Source organism: Periophthalmus magnuspinnatus, chromosome 21 (genome assembly GCF_009829125.3).
Source record: "Periophthalmus magnuspinnatus isolate fPerMag1 chromosome 21, fPerMag1.2.pri, whole genome shotgun sequence".
Lineage (NCBI taxonomy): Eukaryota > Metazoa > Chordata > Actinopteri > Gobiiformes > Gobiidae > Periophthalmus > Periophthalmus magnuspinnatus.
Window position 1 is genome coordinate 25,424,261 of NC_047146.1, and position 18,525 is coordinate 25,442,785.

Below are 18,525 nucleotides of genomic sequence, written 5' to 3' on the forward strand. Positions count from 1 at the left end.
CACAAACTCTTAGTCAAAGAAATTATCAAAATAAGTTCAGAAAAAAGAAAGATTTGGTGGTGATGTTTATGTCTAATGGCCTATAGGCAGCATACCATAAGCCACATGCTCCTAATGAGACACACTATTTTTATCAATGACAAAAAATTCAGAGCTGTAGTCTAAATCATAAATCCAATACAATAAACTCCTGACTAATCACATATAGGCAACATTAAAGCAGTAGGCTAATGTTGTTATTTTATTGAAATGTTTTTCTGAAGCCGAGCAAAAGTAAAAAAAAAAAAAAATTGAAATGTATCCCATGTATCGAAACAAAGATCGAATCAACACAAAACAGAATCCCATCCCCAGGGTCCAGTGCACACACGTGTAGTCTGAATGCATACTAACTACCACATATGCAGTGGGCTATACCCTGTCATGCATCATAATAGGCTCATTGTGTGGAGCACAATGATGAGGTCTAAGTTGGTTTCAAGTAAGCTATTCTTCACCTATAAACCATATACCATTATCAGTATTGGTTTCAGAACATAAACATATATATTTGCAAGCTGATGAATTTGTTCCATATGAAAAAAAAATCTAATATAATAATAATTTAAAGTGATACACTGTAGTCATTATTCATTCACGCCATACTCGGTGATGGTAAGTTACTATTATAACAACAGCTGACTTCTGCAACCACCACATTCATACAAAGAAGTGGGTGAAGTGTCTTGCCTAAGGACATTACGAACTTGGTCTAAGTATGGCATATTCTTACCCATGGGCCACTGTCGCCCCATTTACTATGTGATACCCAAAATACTGTAATCACTATTGCTACTATAGCTACAAAGACCTGTCACAATAACACATTTTCAATCACGATATATCGCTACAGAGCAATATTATATTAAATGATAATATTGAAACTACTTTATGCTACCAGTTAAGATTTAAATTATGCAAGAAACAGACTTTCATTAAAAGACATGGACTGCAATAAATACATTGCAGAATGTACCGATAATTAGCCTTAAAAGGGACTTATTCAACCCTCTACAGCTCAAATCTGATCTTATTACAACAAAAATACCCCAGAATCTGCCCACTTTTGTAAAGAAAAAGTTCTCAAGATAAATATTGAGGTCCAAAATATACAGTTCCAACTTTCATATATTACTTAACAATAAATTGATATGATAATTATCATGACAGATCTATTTCTACATACAAATGCTATGCTACACCTAGTTAGTTAGTAACCTATAACTTGGCCAGGTGCTGTTATTTGCTTGAGTGACAGGTTTAATGCCATACTCGAACATTCCAACTCTCAATGCACTAAAAATGAAAAAGCACTCCAGGTAGCTGAAATGTTCAAAACTTATTCCAAAAACTCATTGTAAACAGAAGTTATACTGAAAATGAGGCTATTTTTGTATTTTGGAGTCTAATCTGTCTCTGTGCTTTCACTTTGTTCTGTCCACACATTTAAGCCCATCACTCATCACATGCATTATTAACCGCTACCCAATAATGTTTGCTTTCGTGATGGGCCAGGAATTAGCAAACAAAGATGTTGTTTTCAGTACAAACAGAAGAGCAATGACTTCAAAATGGATAATTACATTGAGCTGACTGAGAATAGATTCAGGATATCTTTATAAGTACTATTACTTTATAGTACTGAAGGTAATTCTACTGCCATTATGGATGGATGAAATCATAGATTAATTTCAGTATGTAGCAAAACACAAATCAAAGAGAAATGATTCCATTAACACATTTCAACATTAAAAAGGGAATGGGAAGAAGTGCAAATGTATTGAATCTCACTCCTTTTCCTGAACTACTACTAATGACTAGTGCAACTACTACTAATAGTACTAATGCTCAACATCTGAAAAGGCTGTCAATGGTAGAATTACACTGCTATGAAAGATATGTTGAGATAACTACCACAGCAAATTCATGTTACAGAATGTACTACTACTACTACTACTACTACTACTACTACTACTACTACTACTACTACTACTACTACTTTATGACTAGCTCTGTTCTCACTGGAACTCCTAACTATAGTCTATAAAGACACCTAAGTTTGAAATGTTCCTTTATACTTACTTTGGACACTACACAGTTTGACAAAGTGCAAAGTCTATTCGTTTCGCTGTCTCAAAATACCAACCCACATTGTTCTCCCTTAAATGGAGTTAGTGTTTTTGCTGCAGTACAAGTTCTGATGCTATGGCTAAAGGTCACTCTCACAGGTGTGCGCACTTCCTCTGACCGCTCCACCATCTGCTGAGGCTTATACTGCTCGCACCATTCACTGGGCTTTCCTTAAGGTTTGCGCATTTCATTAATATATTTATGAGTGTCCAGACCAGTGCTACGGCAAGTACACCACTGCAGAGCCTTCAAGGTTGTTGATGGATTAGATGGAAAAGATAAGACTCCGCCTACACTCTGAGTTCAAAGAGCAGTAACACAGAGTTGGTACACACATTGGTGCACAAGAGATATAACTGTGTGGCATAGGGTTGCTGTTTTTATGTCTATGGTCAAGGCCTAGTAGTCAGATACAGAAATATATTTTCTACCTTAACACATGTGAGAAGCAGCAGAGCTCTATCGACTGACCTTGTAAAGCTTTTGAATTTTAATATGATTTTTACATCATTGAAATTCTGCTGCATCTTTCATGTGTTAGTCCTTCTTAAATGGTAAATTGAGTGCGCCAGGTGCTGAAATATTTAGCTTTTTAGCCAAGTCATTTTGCAGACATATACTGCAGTAAACAGTGCATGTCTATAAACAAAGTCCATGTGGAATATGTTAACATTACAAAGTGGATTTGTATTTCTCTTTGGTTTGATTTGTGAGATAAAGGCATAGTCTGTATAAAGAAGTGGACTCAGGGAGTGAGATGTCACTCATAGCCTTCGAGGCTAGCATTTACAGGAGGCAAATTTGGAGCCAAATGTCTGGAATTCCGGAGTATCATAGCAAACAAAGAGCCAATACGGAGCAAGGCTGTTGAAGGTAACACCCCTTCCTGCCTGCACCGCTGTTTGAGCAGGGAACGGGGGCTTAACAATGCTGTCAATCAAGCCTGTTGCTAATGCTAGTGGGAGCAAAAGGTGCCTGATTTGTCTGTTATTTATGTTCATATCTTGATTTACAGACAAAATAAATAAATTAATTAATTAATACCAGGATCCATCATATACAGCAGGTTAATATGAATATTTACGACCAAAATTATGAGCCCAACAGCAGTAACAGAGAGAGGTGTGACTGTTTTCAATAAAAAGTGAATTGGAGCTAGAGTTGAGCGTACCCTTGCTCACTTCCTATTTGGAACATGGCAGGCATCTGGCATAAAACTAAAACAACATGCAACAAACTCGGCATAAAGAAGAAACCAAATGTGAAGAATGCTTAATCAATTAATTAAATAAATTTAATTGATTAAATAAATTATCTATTCTTGTTTTTTGTTTTGCAGACAGTGCGTCATGGCTTCCCGTACCAGCCCACAGCTCTGGCCTTCGACCCCGTTCAGAAGATCCTGGCCGTTGGCTCCAGATCGGGAGGAGTGCGAATGTATCCTTAAAACAGTTTTATCTGACAGCTATCTTCATGTAGCAATATGATAAAGAAATTGATTTTACAGAATAACACTGCTTGCAATCCATGCTCATCAAAATAACATGAGGCATCAAAGAATGTAGTCATTATTTTGCGGAAGTATGATATCTTGCCAATTTGTGTGGGGTCTAAAAGTTATACTTTGCAAATCAATCACATGTCTTATTATATGGAATTATTTTAAAACCCAAGCACATATGTAGTTTCGTCTGTTTGTAGGGGGTATGATAGAACCAGTTTATATTCATGAATTATATGTGAAATGAGAGAGAGGCCAGGTTAATATGACACATCTGAATTCTATTGGGCTGCTACAATTATAGACCAGAAATGAGGCCAAACAATTTATTTTATTTAAAGAAGACCTATTGTGCATGTGTCTGCTATATAGTTAAAATCTATGACACCTGTGAATCATTTTGTTATAATTTGCAATGCTGCCAATCTATGTGTATCACTGATTAAGAAAAAAAAAATTGAATAATGAAGTACAGACAGTAGGTATATAATGTTGGCACTGAAAACTGGGATTTATCAGCAGTATGGCCTCTTGTAAATAAGCGATTAAAGATTGCTCAAACATGCACGAATCACTCCAAAAACAACTTTGAGAGGGTAATTGAGAAGGGGAAACAACTGTGACATGGCTTTGAAACGTAAGTTTTGCATAAAGATTACCTGATTCATTTATATGTATTATGTGTGAAGAACTCAAAAGAAGTCTGCTGCGTACTGTCTGCAATTAAGTTCAAAATGATACAATGACATTTTGACAGCAAAACTATTATAGTAATTTTTAATATACAGCACATCAACCCCAAACATATAAAATACATTTCATTTGTAATTACTCTATGGCTAAAAGACAAAATTAACACATTCAACACTTGACCCCAAACTGTGCCCATTTATAATCCTTCCCCCTACATTGACCTCTCTCCTCCTCCCCTACTATCATTCTTTCTCCTTTACCTCCCATCTTCTCTCTCTTCTCCTCCTCCCTTCCTCCATCCCCTCTAACTCTTGTTCATCTTGCAGCTTGTCAAATTCACTGGTTGAACTGTCATGTCGGAGCCTCCGGGCTGTCCATCCTGTGTGGGTAGCTCGGTCACCGCGGCGACACTGGGGTTCAGAGTTCAAAGAGCACTATCCCGGTAGGAGATTACACACTCATAAATTCTCCTTATACTTTTCCCAGAGAATCCCTCCAGGCCTTGGCACATCCTGCGCTGCAAACAAGTATTGATGTCTGTTGGAGGAGAGTGATTTTTGAGTTGAATATTTCAGAGCTGTGTTCCTAGAGATACTGAGATAATGTGGTTCAGATGTGTCCTCGGAACCTGGATAGTTCATATTGTTTTGGTGCATCTAGGCCATGTGACCATTTAAAAAGAATATGCATATTATCATTAAAAGGCATAAGCTGCAACAAATACATAACAGAATTACCTAATATTTAACCACAGAGCGTACTTATTCAACCCTGTACTGCTCAAATCAACAAAACACAAAAATCTACCCATTAGTGCAAAGAAAATGTACATACTTTAAATATTGAGCCCCAAAATAATTAGTTCAAGCTTTCATGTAGGGAGATATAGTAATGATCCTAATGAGCCTTGGTCCATCACTGAGTAGCTTTCTTCTTTTAGCTTAGCTTCATGTTGTACAACAGTAGAATGTGTTTGCAGTGTGATGTGGCTTGGTTTGTTGGCCTGCTTGCTGACCTTTGTCATTGTGGTTGAAGTTGTGGATATGGCGTATGTATAGGTTCATATGCATGGGCTTCAACGTAATGTTATAGGTGACATTTTGAGGACATTTCACTATTCAGAAAAGATAATATTTTGCTTTTAATAGTTATTTGCTATGCTAATGATGCTAATTTCTCATCATTCTGAAACCCATTCATTTTTGTTAACATTTGAGGCAATAGGACAAATACAGTGCTCAATGGTTTTGGTAAATGCATGGTAGTTCATAGCCAATATTTGCCCCGCTGTTGGGTAAACAGGTGTTGTTTATGATGAAAACTGTTTTTTATTTGTTTTTTTATTATCTCTATATACTTAGAGATCATTAAAAAAAAAATTAAAATACTAAGATTTTCTACTTGGAATTACATTTGTTGATTTCATCAGCATATTGATAGACATTGTTAAATGGGTTAGATACCATTACGATTATTTCTCTGAGGACTCGTGGCTGGATTGAAGGCTGTGAGTGACTTACCATTTGTATTGATGTGCGGCACACACCTCTCTCTGCTCCCCTGTGGCTTCTCCACACCTCTCACATTTCTCTCTCTCTATTTCTTTATCTCTCCCATCCTTTGTTTCTCTCTTGTTCTTTTCTTTCCTGTCTCACCTCGTCTATTATCTATTTCATTTTCTCTCTCCTCTCGCTCTTATTTTGTCACTCCTCTCTTTCCCTCTCTCTCTCCCTCTTTCTTTCCTCTCCCGCTCTTTTTGTCACTGCTCTCTCTATTCCCTCATTTCTTTCTTTTTGTTCTCTCTTTCAGTCTCTCTCTTTTAACTTTCGCTTCGCCTCTTGCTGTTTCACCATTCTCTTCAATTATCTATTTCATTTTCTCTCTCCTCTCGTTCATATGCTGCCACTCCTCTCCATCCCTCTCTCTCACCTTCTCGCTCCCCTTTTCTCTTCTATTCTGTCTTTCAATATCTCTTCCTCCCCTCTCTCTTGCTCTAATGTCTCCCTCCTCTTTCTTTCTCTTTTACTCTTTATTTCACATTCTTTCACTCTTTTTTCTCTGCTCGCTATCTTTTTCTCAGCCCCCTCTCTTCTTCTTTTCACTTTCATTTTCTTCTCTTCTCTTCTCTCTGTCTTCCCCCTACCCCTCTCCATCATCTTTCTCTCTTCTTCCATCTTTAATTTTTTCTGCTTTCTCCCTTACTTTTTTCTCTTTTACTCTCTTTCCTCTATTCTTTTATTCACCTTTCTGTCCCCTCACTCTCTTTTCGATCCTCTTTCCTCCACTCTCTCCTACTTTCTCTGTCCTTCTAACTCCATGTCTCTATGACGCTGTTTCTCACTCAGCCGTGCCCTTTAATGCCTTCAATCAAGCAGCACCTCTTTCTTTCTTCCATTCCTCTTCTTGTATTCATCTTCTTATCCCTCTCTCCTCTATCCTTCATATGTGTTTTGAAAACCTGCTTCTTCGCTTTGAACATGGCCCTGTCATCTCCAGTCATGGACGCTCTTTGTCTTTATCCTTTGCACTGCATTTCTCCTTTGTTTCAGTCCCTTTTACAGCTCTGTGACCTACTGTTGATTTACTGCTTGTATCAATTTGTCTCAAGAGAGCTCTGCAATGGATTTAAATCTGCACCTAATTAATTTCTGACTATGATTCCTGGTTTGTAGATCCTTATTGTTGCCATAAGGAATTGTTTGATCTTGTTTTAATCTTGGTCAGGACAGCATACCTGGAAAGTTAGTCTGTTGTGTGTTTCTGTGTATGTTCTGGTCTTGTCTAGTATTTGGGTTTTGTCTTGAGTTTTTATACTGATTTTCAAGACAATCAAAACATTTGCATTTTACATTTGCTTGGTGGTGATAAGCTACTCTAACCACAGCTGACTGATGGAAGCAACTCTGCCAATCTGTGCCATCTGCCACACTCACATGACATTCATACTGGGCAATGTGTGTCTTGCCTAAGGACACAGCAACAGTATGCATTAGAGCCATTGTAGCCCCACTGTAGCACCTGGTATTCCCAGCGGTCTCCCATTCAAGTACGAACCAGGCCCAACACCGGTGAGCTTCTGAGACAAGAAGATTTGGGTATTTAATTTTCAAATATTTGAAGCTATATTTTCAACTCACTTCTTTGAAAATGCATACAATCCCTTACATTGGCTGAGTCACCATATCCAAAAGTACAATTGATTTTGCTGTTTGTTCCCACACATGTCAATATGTACCGGTATTTCATTCATGTTGAAAAATATGATCTGATCCCGAAGGCGGCAGAGTTAACCAGTGTGTTGACTCTATTGACTGATTGATTTCTATCTGGACTGTGGTTATAGTTGTGCTTCTGCCGTTTGGCACCATGCTCTGATGTTACTGAATATGGACCTATGCATTTCAGCAAAGCCAATGGAAATCAATGTAAACCCAACCACACACTACAAGATTTTTCAGTATTAAATGATTTTTTGACCACAGATTTCAAATCTCCAAGCGCATAGAGTGCAGAAGAATGACTGCGTAACACAAGCTAAAAGTTGTGAGTGCACTTCGCATCTATCCACCCTATAGTAAAATGTTCCAAATATCAGAGCATTGTGCTTGTACTTTAGATGCAAGTCAAATGTGTGTTATTATTTGTGAAATGTGGTGCAACAGTTCAGATAAATGCATTTTAATTCATAGAAGACTGGCAATAAAAAAGTAGATAAGAAGTAGAGTCGTGTTTATTGTCACTCATATGACGGTCGCTAATCTTCAGGATTTATGTAAACAGACACTAGATCTACGCTTGCCTTTTTACTTTTAAAGAACACTTCAAACTGGGTTAATAGCACTGTTTTGTGGACTGGGCGTCATTATTTGCAGAAGAGAAATTGTAATGGATAATATGGATGAGAATGCTAGTTTAACTTTATTACTCACCTCTTGTAAAGTTACCTAATTATTTTTGCCATTTCCTGAGTTTGTATCTTGTGCCTCAGTGTCCGTCACTCCGTCTGCCCCTGACACTCTGTTTTAATGGCTGATGCAGTAGCGGTGATGTTTTGTGGTTATGATGACAGAACAGCTCAGAGTCGCACAGACATCACACACATGAGGAGCGCAGTGGATTCAAAATCTCATACAAGGATCCAAAGTCGGGTCATGCCTCCCCACAGTCAGAGCGAAGAAAATTACATCCTAAATCGACAAATGATCCTGTAGCGTGTAGTGGACTTGAGGCTTTGTTTGCTCACTGCGTGTGTCAACATCCATTTAGATCTCAATATTGTCTCTGAACTGACTCATATGTGGGAGATGGTGGATTTGAATGGCAGGTTGCACAAGGAAAAGTGAAAGTATAACATAACGTTATTGGTGGAGGGTCTGCTATCTTCTTGTCTCCATGGAAACATATTGCTTTGCCTGAAATGTTCCAAGGTAGGACATTCAATTTATGTATCTTTGATTTATGAAATTATACATGTTTTTAGTGCTCAAAAATACCTTGACAAATAGGCATTCTTACTTGGATCTGATATAGGCCTGGTAAGACTGGTAGTGTTACCTGCTTGCAATCATGGGGAGTTTAATGCTATGCTGTGGAACATTCTAGGTAAATTAATAAAATGTCCATGTGGCTTTCAAGAATAGGCCTTATGACCCTGCTACACTATAAAGAATTATACACAAATAAAAGGCTAGTCAGCTGCCATACTGCCCCCAGTGGAGTACTTGATGATTGACAGTTTGCTGCCTGCTGCCATCTTTGAAGCTACTTTCAAAGCTCATTTAAAAGAATAAGTCATTTTTTTTACCCATATTGTATAATGTAAGTATTATGAATATGAGTCATGACCCAACTTTTGATCGGACTGAACTGAATAATTTATTTTTCCTAGTGCTTTTGACCTATTTTGGAGCCATTTCTATTTGAAAAAAAAAAAAAAAAAAAGATACTGATATAGGTCTTAGCTATGCAGTTCACATATAGCTCACTGGTGTATTGTTAGTTCATATGGCTGGCTTTACAGTCCCCAGTCCTATTCTTTCTAATGCTATTGTTCATAAATCATTTGGCATTTAATGTCATTCTCTCCTTCACTGTTCGAGACTATATTCTCCAAGCAGTTCATCATCCCTAATACATTTATCTCCCTTTCACCAAATACACATTTTTCCATTGATTAAATGAGTTCACGGTAAAACTTTATGGCTCTATTAATTTAATTGCATTTGAGATTCAAAAGGCTCTCTAAAGATTGTACATCCCATACGCTAATAAACAAGTGCTTGGACAAATAGGCATGTTGAGGCATCTATATTAATTTAATGATGTCATGCTGTAACTTTACTATTGACTTTCTGTGTGTAATAGTCTTCAGACCACAAGAACTCCAGTTTTTCAAGATACTTTATGCTTTACTTTATATTTTATGCTTGCCTAAAATTAAATGGGATTAAAAGTACTTCAGAATATTTGTCTTAATTGTGTTTGTTTAGACCAATTTTGATGTACTGAATTAATGCATCTGTAAACATTTGTCCACCCTACTTTTCTTCGCCATCTGAAAAATATGTTCTTAAAGGTGCACTGTGTCACTTTTCTGTTGCATCTCTGCCACCTGCTTTTCTCCATGGACATGTTACTGATTTCTCTCGAAAGCTCCAATATGACATTAAACATATTTTACCATTCTGGTCTAATGAAACACGTCAAATTTCTTCTGGTTAATTTTACTGTAGGCTGTAACCCACACCAAAGCAAGAGCAGAACAATAGCAGGTCAAGTCTCCAAAACAACCCAGTAACTGGTGAATACAACCTTCACATCAACTTGTTGACACAGGATCCAAGTGTCACATACAAATGCATAAATAGCTACAAGAGCAACAAAAGGTGTCAACTCTGAACTAAACACAAAGTATTAGATCATTACAATAGCTTACTATTATTCAATTAGAATTATTTTTTATTTATCTAAAACACAAGCGTTCTTACTGTGAGCCAGCTCACCTCTACGCAGATCTGACCTGTAACTTGACATGGTAGCATCACGCGCTTGTCTCCAGTGGTAGTAGTTCACTGACCAATGCTGCATTCAGTATGATGCTTGAAGTCATATTATATACATACACCAAAATGTGTGATAATTACTGGCTAAATGTAGCAATAAACAACATAAAGTGTTTTTATAATTAATGTTTTCTCAGTTTTCCATTGTTGAAGCAAGGTAAACAGTCCTGGCAATCTCACTGAAAACAGTGCCTCCTCGTCAGGTGGGTGCACATTTTCATAAGGTGGGTGCCATGTTCTATGTGTACTGGGCTCTATGTAGAATAAACATGTTTGTATTTATGCATAAAAAAACTCAATTGCAGTTTGCAGTGCAAACTCCATTGCACTCCATTATAGTGGTAGGCCTACAGCTAAGCAATATAGTATTGTTGTTGCTATTGTTTGCATCCATTGGCAAGACACTACACCCCTGTCATCTGATAAATTTGAGACATTTAGTGGTAGATGATGACACAATGAAACATATACTTCAAATGTAGGACATTTTATAATGCTAATCATTTGTGTTGATGTGAGCCTCTGTTACAGTAATTTAACAAAGCAGCATTCTGCTTGCGAGTCAGCCACCAGCTTGTTCCATGGGAATGTTATTGCTTTGCCTGGAATGTCTTGCAGTATAGCATTAACCTAATCTGTATTCATGAAGACAAGCAGATAATGCTATCAGGCCAAGTTATAGGTCAGATCTGTGGAGAGGTTGCATGTCCAGCAAGAAGCATGCAAGATCTAAAAACACCTGGAATTCAGTAAATGCAAGATAGATATGTTTAAAGCCATACAGTGGAACCTCCAGGCAAAGCAATAACATCTCTGGAGATGAGCAGGAGACGAGCAGGTTACAGACCCCTCCATTAGATTTATTTTGAGACATATGAAAATGGACCATACTCTGTAGAATTATAAAACATGTTTTCCTATTCAGCACACAAAGGGTTAACAGTGTGTCTGACTGCCTACATTGTTTTGTGCATTATCAAATTGAAGCCTCTGGGTGTTATGTTTCAAGTCCCATTTGCCCTCCTGCCCACTTTCAAAGCCATACTGTATATTACATCATTAGCATACATACAATATGGAGAGGCTATTGTAGAGGGGGCTTTAGGTCATCCTGGTATTGTTGTTTCCTGAGTCTTTGATGGCCACACTTGGATAGTGTATTGTTTCTTTGATATGGCATTTTTAAAAGGACAATGCAGTGTTGAACCTAATATTATGGAAAAGTCCCATTATTATGATTTATCTGTATTCAAAACGTGAAATTTGACTTTATGTACTGGATATAACAACTCCAGGAGCGCTGACATTTGAAAGAAGACTGCAATATGAACTGCCAGACTAATACAAGAATCCCATGAATGTGTGTGTAGGTCTAAACTATAGATACAACTTTTTTTCTTTTTTTTCTTTTTTTTTTTTTTTGTGATATGATAATGCACCAATTCAGTTTGCAGTTTCCATTCCATTGTGATGTATTGTGCTGCCCTACTTCAATTATTAATTTAAAGTCAACATTTATTTTTCTGTATCCGACCACTTCATCATATTTACAATAACAATAGTATTCACCAGCCCCTATCTCAATTACACGTTAGATAAAAACAAAAACAAAAAAAAACAAAAAAAACATTGTGATGTCATCTGGCTCTTGGCTACAGTCCATAGCCCTTCCATTGATCTGGCTGTGTCCTGTTCTATTGAATGGTGCATAGTGACAGTGTGTGCTTTGTGCTGGTGCAGTGCTGGCAGTGAGGCACTCTGCAGCACCCTAGACTCTCCTCCTCTCTCTCAACTCCCCCTTTTGGCTTGTAGCGAGGCTACTACCTGATATACATTTACTTGGTACGTATCAACACAACAGGGAAGTCATATTCTATTTCTGGCTAATTCCTTGGGGTTACCAGTGTTATGTGTAAGAAGTGTTGAACCATGCTTTAGGGGGATATATTATTGTATTTGTATATTTGATGGTGCTGCAGTGGAAGAATGAAGGATGCAGGTAATAGAATTGGACCAAGTACGATAGACAGTCAGTTCTCATAAGAGTCAATCAAGATCAGAAAGAGAAAGATGCAATAGGGAAGGACTTCAGGGGTGCATTGGAGACAGGAAGAAATGTGTTGTTTGGCCATAACATGAGGATACAATGGTACAGTGCAAAAAACTGTGTCTGCTTGAGTTAAAATGACTTGAAATATTCATTTTATCAGTGGTATGTCTTGTGTTTTCTTGGTTTAAGATTCCCCAAATTCTGCGACAATTTGTATTACATTATTATTATTATTATTATTATTATTATTATTATTATTATTATTATTATTATTATTATTATTATTATTATTATTATTATTATTATTATTATTGCATATTGTCTATTTTTATTATAAATATATTCAAACAAGTATGACATATGTTGCAAGATGTTAAAACATTCAAAAACAATTAACTGTATAAATTATTCAAATTTTATCAAAACGTACTTAAAACAAGTGCACTTTCAAGGCATTCAAAGCATTTTACATCAAGGAACCACTCACCCATTCACGCACACATTCATACTCCAGTGTACACAAACACTGGGGGCGAGGTGGGTTAAGTGTCTTGCCCAAGGACACAACAACAGCATTCATCTGTGGGAGCTGGAATCGCACCACCAATCTGTGGGTCAGCCATTATTATTAACCCCATTAATTTTTTTTTTTTTTTTCTAAAATTAACAGAGTGAATGATTTGCTATAGGAGGAGTGCATTAGTCCTGCAAGTACAGTAAATGATCAAAAACCACAAACCACCTGTGCTGCAAGCTCCAATGAATAACACATAAAATATCCTATAAGGTAAATGCATAAAGATGGTGAAACACTGACTAGTTGTCTTGTCATGGTAAGTCATTTCGTTCTCCCACCAAGCTTTATTTTCATTTTATTGTTCAATAAATGCATTTTGTCTTACATATTAAAAATATAATTGTGTCCCAAAGCAATTTACATAGTGTGGTATTGTTTGTAATATTTTTATTTGTGGTCCAAGGCAGACATCTAAATTGGTGTTATTTGTGTGTCAGGTAAAGTGAGCCCTGACTCACTTAAGTGCAGTTGTTCTCCATTTTTTATGTAAATACAAATAAATGACTGTTTGGGGACAAACAATGATGACACAAAACCATGATGCTAGCTTGTTTTGTTGAATATTTCCGCCTGGGAGGTAAAACTAAAACTGCTTTATAATTTCAAATGTCAGCAGAGTGAAATTTCCGGGTGCATTATACACACAGCTAATATTGTCTGGTGGAAGTGGTGCTTGTGAGTTTCAAGCATACAAACATTTGTCTCTGTAAAAATCCAAATGAGCACTTGGCTGAAATCATTTTTGCCAGAGACACTTTACGCCTTAAAAAAGAAACCATTTACTGCAGCGCCTTCACATTCACTTTGGCAAAGTAGAAGTGATAAGCCAAATAAAGTCACTGTGAACACATCATAAAAGTACAGGGGAAAATACTCTACAAATGCCACTGCAAAATTTAAAGTTTTAATCTGCGGGATGTTATTGCTTTTTGTAGTTCTTACTGCTAAAAAACAACTTGAAAAGCAGCTTGCCTTTTTATAGATCTGACTTGTAACTTGGCCTGGTCATGTCCCCATAGACATAGATTAGTTGACTGGCATACTGTAGGCTACTCCATGGCTATTCCAAAAGTTGCAGTGCGCCCTCTAAAAATGTACATAGTGCACCAGACATTGCTGTATTTTATTGCATGGTATTGAAAATTAAACAAGTGATCTTAAACTGTGACAGTCTTATTCCAACTCTGTCCATTCTGCAGCTACGTATCTTTGAGCAAGATATGTCAGCAGTCATGCCTCCTGCATCATTGAGTGTATGTTTGTTAGCTTATAATATTTGAAACTAAATTGTTGATAGAATTTTAATATTACATGATTTGCTTTAAAATAAAAGTATACCTAGAAATCTATATTTAGATGCATGTAAAACCTGAACTAAAGGTAGTTATTAACTTGAAAACTTCATGACATCACAAGATGGAACAGAGCATTTTGAGTTTTAGAGATGAACACAAACTAATAATAAAAGGCTACTCAAACAAAGCACAAGTCCAGGTATTTTTTTGAAGAGGTAACACCATTCTTACATGGTTTAAAGCTCACAAGAGTGAATTTTCCGCAATAAGTGCATATGAGAGATTAGACTACCCATTTCTCTCAAATTTAATTAACATAATTATATTAAAGCTTTTACTGAAAATCTTGCCTAGTCTTTTCTAGTTTTGTGATTTTGTTGAAGGTTATAACTTTACTTCCTGTTTGGATATGGACTGCAGATATGACATATGTAGAGGGATACTACTTAGCAACCATAATGTCAACAAGTGCCAAAACTTGTCTAAATTACGCAACAGTTATCATTTGACAAATAAAAATAAATGACACATTTATTTTATTAGGACATTGTTTAACCTGACAGAAAAAAATGCCTTCCTTGTACATAAATTGTTCCACCATTTTGGATGGATTTGATGACAGTAGATGACATAGGTAGAGATATTCCATTTTAGAACTCACTGCTACTTCCTGCATTTTCCTTTTTTGGTTTCTACTTTTCTTTACAAACTGACGTTTCACAGATCTAAAATTATGATGAATATTTACCATTAAATCAGGTAATGATTACAAAAAATATAATCTGTCAAACACAGACCCATTCATGCAGACATGCAGACACTAAGACCATGTAAAAAAAAAAAAAAAAGGTGTCTTGCCTGAGGACACAGTAGTCTAGAGGGAGTGTGGATATAGTTGTCAGTCTAACAGTTATTATTCACATTTTTGCTGTTTCATCACTGTGTGTAACTTTATGCCACTTAATGCTAATTTCATTGAAGTTCACTCAAGCTAATATTGTGTGTCATTCTCAAGTCACTTACCAGGATTAGATTTGACATAAATTAGCCGGTGCTAGCAACTGCCTTTCTCCTTGTTGCTAAGGGAGTGGAGGACTGCAGTCATAGCCTGTATTTTTTCCTTAATCTATTTTTTTGTTTTTTTGTTTTTTGAAGAACCACATGTTGTCCTATGTCCAGCAGATTTTCAATTAGTAGCGTAAATCTAATTTGGCCAATGGAGCGTGAGTAGGCATGGCGACCAGTGTAAACAAACGGCTAATGTTACGATCCATTATAAATCACATTGAACACAGTGGTGTTGACAGGCACAGCTTTGCACAGTCAGAAAACAATAGCATCAAATAGCCATCAATTAAGCAGTCATCGCTACCACACTACGCCTTAGCATCCAGATATTAGCACCATATTTAGCCCAATCTTGGCCAGTATCCATAATAAGATGCTATACACCAGATGTTTTGAGTGTTTTGGCTGCACACACCATCCATGTCAAATTTGCATGATTTCCATTTTGTTCAAATTTGTTGTCTGCAGTCGCCATGGAAACCGGAAAAGGGAAAGATAATGACACACACCCAGTGCCTGAGTCTGTTGTGATTGAATTACAGCTAATAGGATTCGCCAGTGTCTATTTGTAAACTGGAGTAAAAGGCAGGAGGGTGAGACAGAGAAAAGACAGATAGAGAAGAAATACAATGTGTACAGTTGTACAGTCATTCCTCGTTTATTGCGGGGGTTACGCTAAAAAATTTACCCGTAATAGGTGAAATTCGCGAAGTAGTCAGCTTTATTTTTTACAATTATTAAATATGTTTTTGGTTGTAAAACCCCTCACCACACACTTTATACACTTTTCTAACACATTTTCTCACATTTCTCTCTTGTTTAATTAATTAATAGTGACTTGTATTTTGCGTATTTCACAGTTCCTCTGACCGTGCCTCTTGGTCCTGGCGCCACTCCGCTGTAGTGTCGATTGAACGTTTATGTAAATTTGGCAAGCTGAGTGCATTCTGTACCATACAGGAGACACGGCACGGAGGAGATTGATTAACAATGGTCTACAATCCAATCAGGATGCAGAACACAATGCGTGTTCATACAAAAAAAGCATGCAAAATTGCACTAAAAAATCTACGAAACAGTGAGACCGCATTATAGCGAGGGACCACTATTGCACCTGTTTGACAATTTTAGGTTTAACAGAGGCTACGTTAGAAAACATCAAACTGTGTACGATATTGTACTCTGCTATATGTTGTATATTTTTATATTTTTAGCCATGAACCTGGAATAAAGTGCTACTGAATAAAAAACCTAATCAAGATGAAGGATTCATGCATAATAATGTGTATGCTTGCATTAATTACAATGAATATACATGATAAACTCTCGATTTGTTATCTAGCATGATACTGACACATACACTTTGAAAACTCTCATAGTCTCAAGTCTTTCTTGTGCAGATGTGCTTGTCTTATGATATGGATAACTGAAAGTTAACCCCTAAATGTGATAACTTTTAGTCAAAGAGCTCAAATATCTTAGATTAATTGACAAATCAGTGGACTCCCGAGTTGTTTTTCTGACTTGTACAAGCATTTATGTACATTTTACAACTTGGGAAAACATTTCCCCATGTTCCCAAGGATTACATGAATGCAGCATAAGTCCAAAGTGTGTGTGAGCACCAGATAATAATATATCTTTCAAATTTCAAGCAAAGTGCTTCAAAATGAAAATAAATTTGATTTGATCTCTGGCAAGACAATAAATAAATATAAAGCAAAAGATTTTCAGATATGCACTGGTCTGGAACAAATTAATTAAAAATAAACAAGCAACTCAATGCCCCTTGAGAAACAAGGAAAGAGCATATTCCTGTGTTTGAACGTCCTGTTCATAGGTGCCATCTTGACTTTTCATCAATCAAAGACTGTATTTTACTTTCACTTGCTAATTGCAAGTGTTCACGGATGGTCTTAATGTTGTTAGCAATATAAAGATGTATATTATTTTGAATTGTTAATTGATATGGAAATAGTGCTGTTTTTTCATAATTCTGAAACCAACTGAAACCAGTCTTAATCATCTCAGTAACACAAAATATAATATATATATATATATATATATATATATATATATATATATATATAATATTATATTATATTTTACCAGTTATGAAGTGTATGGTATCTTCCACTCTTTATGGCTTAGCAAATGCCCCACCTGCCATTCATGAGCTTCAGTGGTCAATGGGTCCTTTGCATTGTATATTACTGTTTAAACTGTTACTGTGTACATGCTATTCCCTGACAAATCTGGCTCAAATAGTAAAGCGTAGCTTACGTTTTAAGTCTTTTTGTACCATTCTTGATCAGAGGGGAGTAAAAAAGTAGAATGGGAAGATGCATTTTGGCTACCTTCTAGTTGTCCCCAAGGAATGACAGCTTGTCTGTGTTTCTGTGTTGTAGTTGTCAAGTCGAGAAAAAAAAAAAGTCTTGACTTTCTAAGTGGGAAATACAGAAGTTTAGAGGTAAGTCTGTTTATTTGAATTTTTTAATTTAAGGCAGGACTAATAGGTACCAGACATGACTAACATGTGCTCTTGAAATATAAGTATTCCAGACAGCTTTTAATATACATCTCTCTGGCAACGTAGCAGATGGTAAGAAATATTTTAGAATACAAGGAGAACATTGCATTACTAGGCTGTTTTTGTTTTTGTTTTTTTGGAATTTGACACCAAATGTATTCACTCTTTTGTCCTATTTTTAAGTATTCTTAGACAGACTCAAGAGAGCAATGAGTTTGTTTTGACTACTTTTGTATCTCCTCACAAATACTAAAAATAATTTATGCAACGTTTTAATAATGAATGCTTGGATTTTCAACAGAATCATTTGCATATTTCTCAAAAAGTATAACACTCCAAATATGTGCTGAACTAATGCTGTACAGATTATGCAGGGAAAATTGTATAGTTAACATGGTCATTGTTTCACATAATCTGTATATACTACACTAAATACTCATGCATTGAATAGGATTTCTTCACCTAAACTTGAACATTTAATTGTTTTTAAATGTGTTTGTACTTGTTGTTGAGCACCTTCCTTTTAAATGAATAGTAATAATAATACCTTACTAATGTACTGAAAGATGGTAAATTCTAC

The 18,525-nt window shown here is 36.3% G+C and overlaps 1 protein-coding gene across 1 annotated transcript in view; it reads left to right on the forward strand.

Annotated features, from left to right (window-relative positions):
- The window catches only part of stxbp5l (syntaxin binding protein 5L), a 230,268-nt gene that overhangs the window by 40,120 nt on the left and 171,623 nt on the right, over positions 1-18,525 (forward strand). Inside the window, 1 exon segment of the mRNA XM_055230353.1 lies at positions 3,509-3,606. Coding sequence (XP_055086328.1) covers positions 3,509-3,606 — 98 coding nt within the window.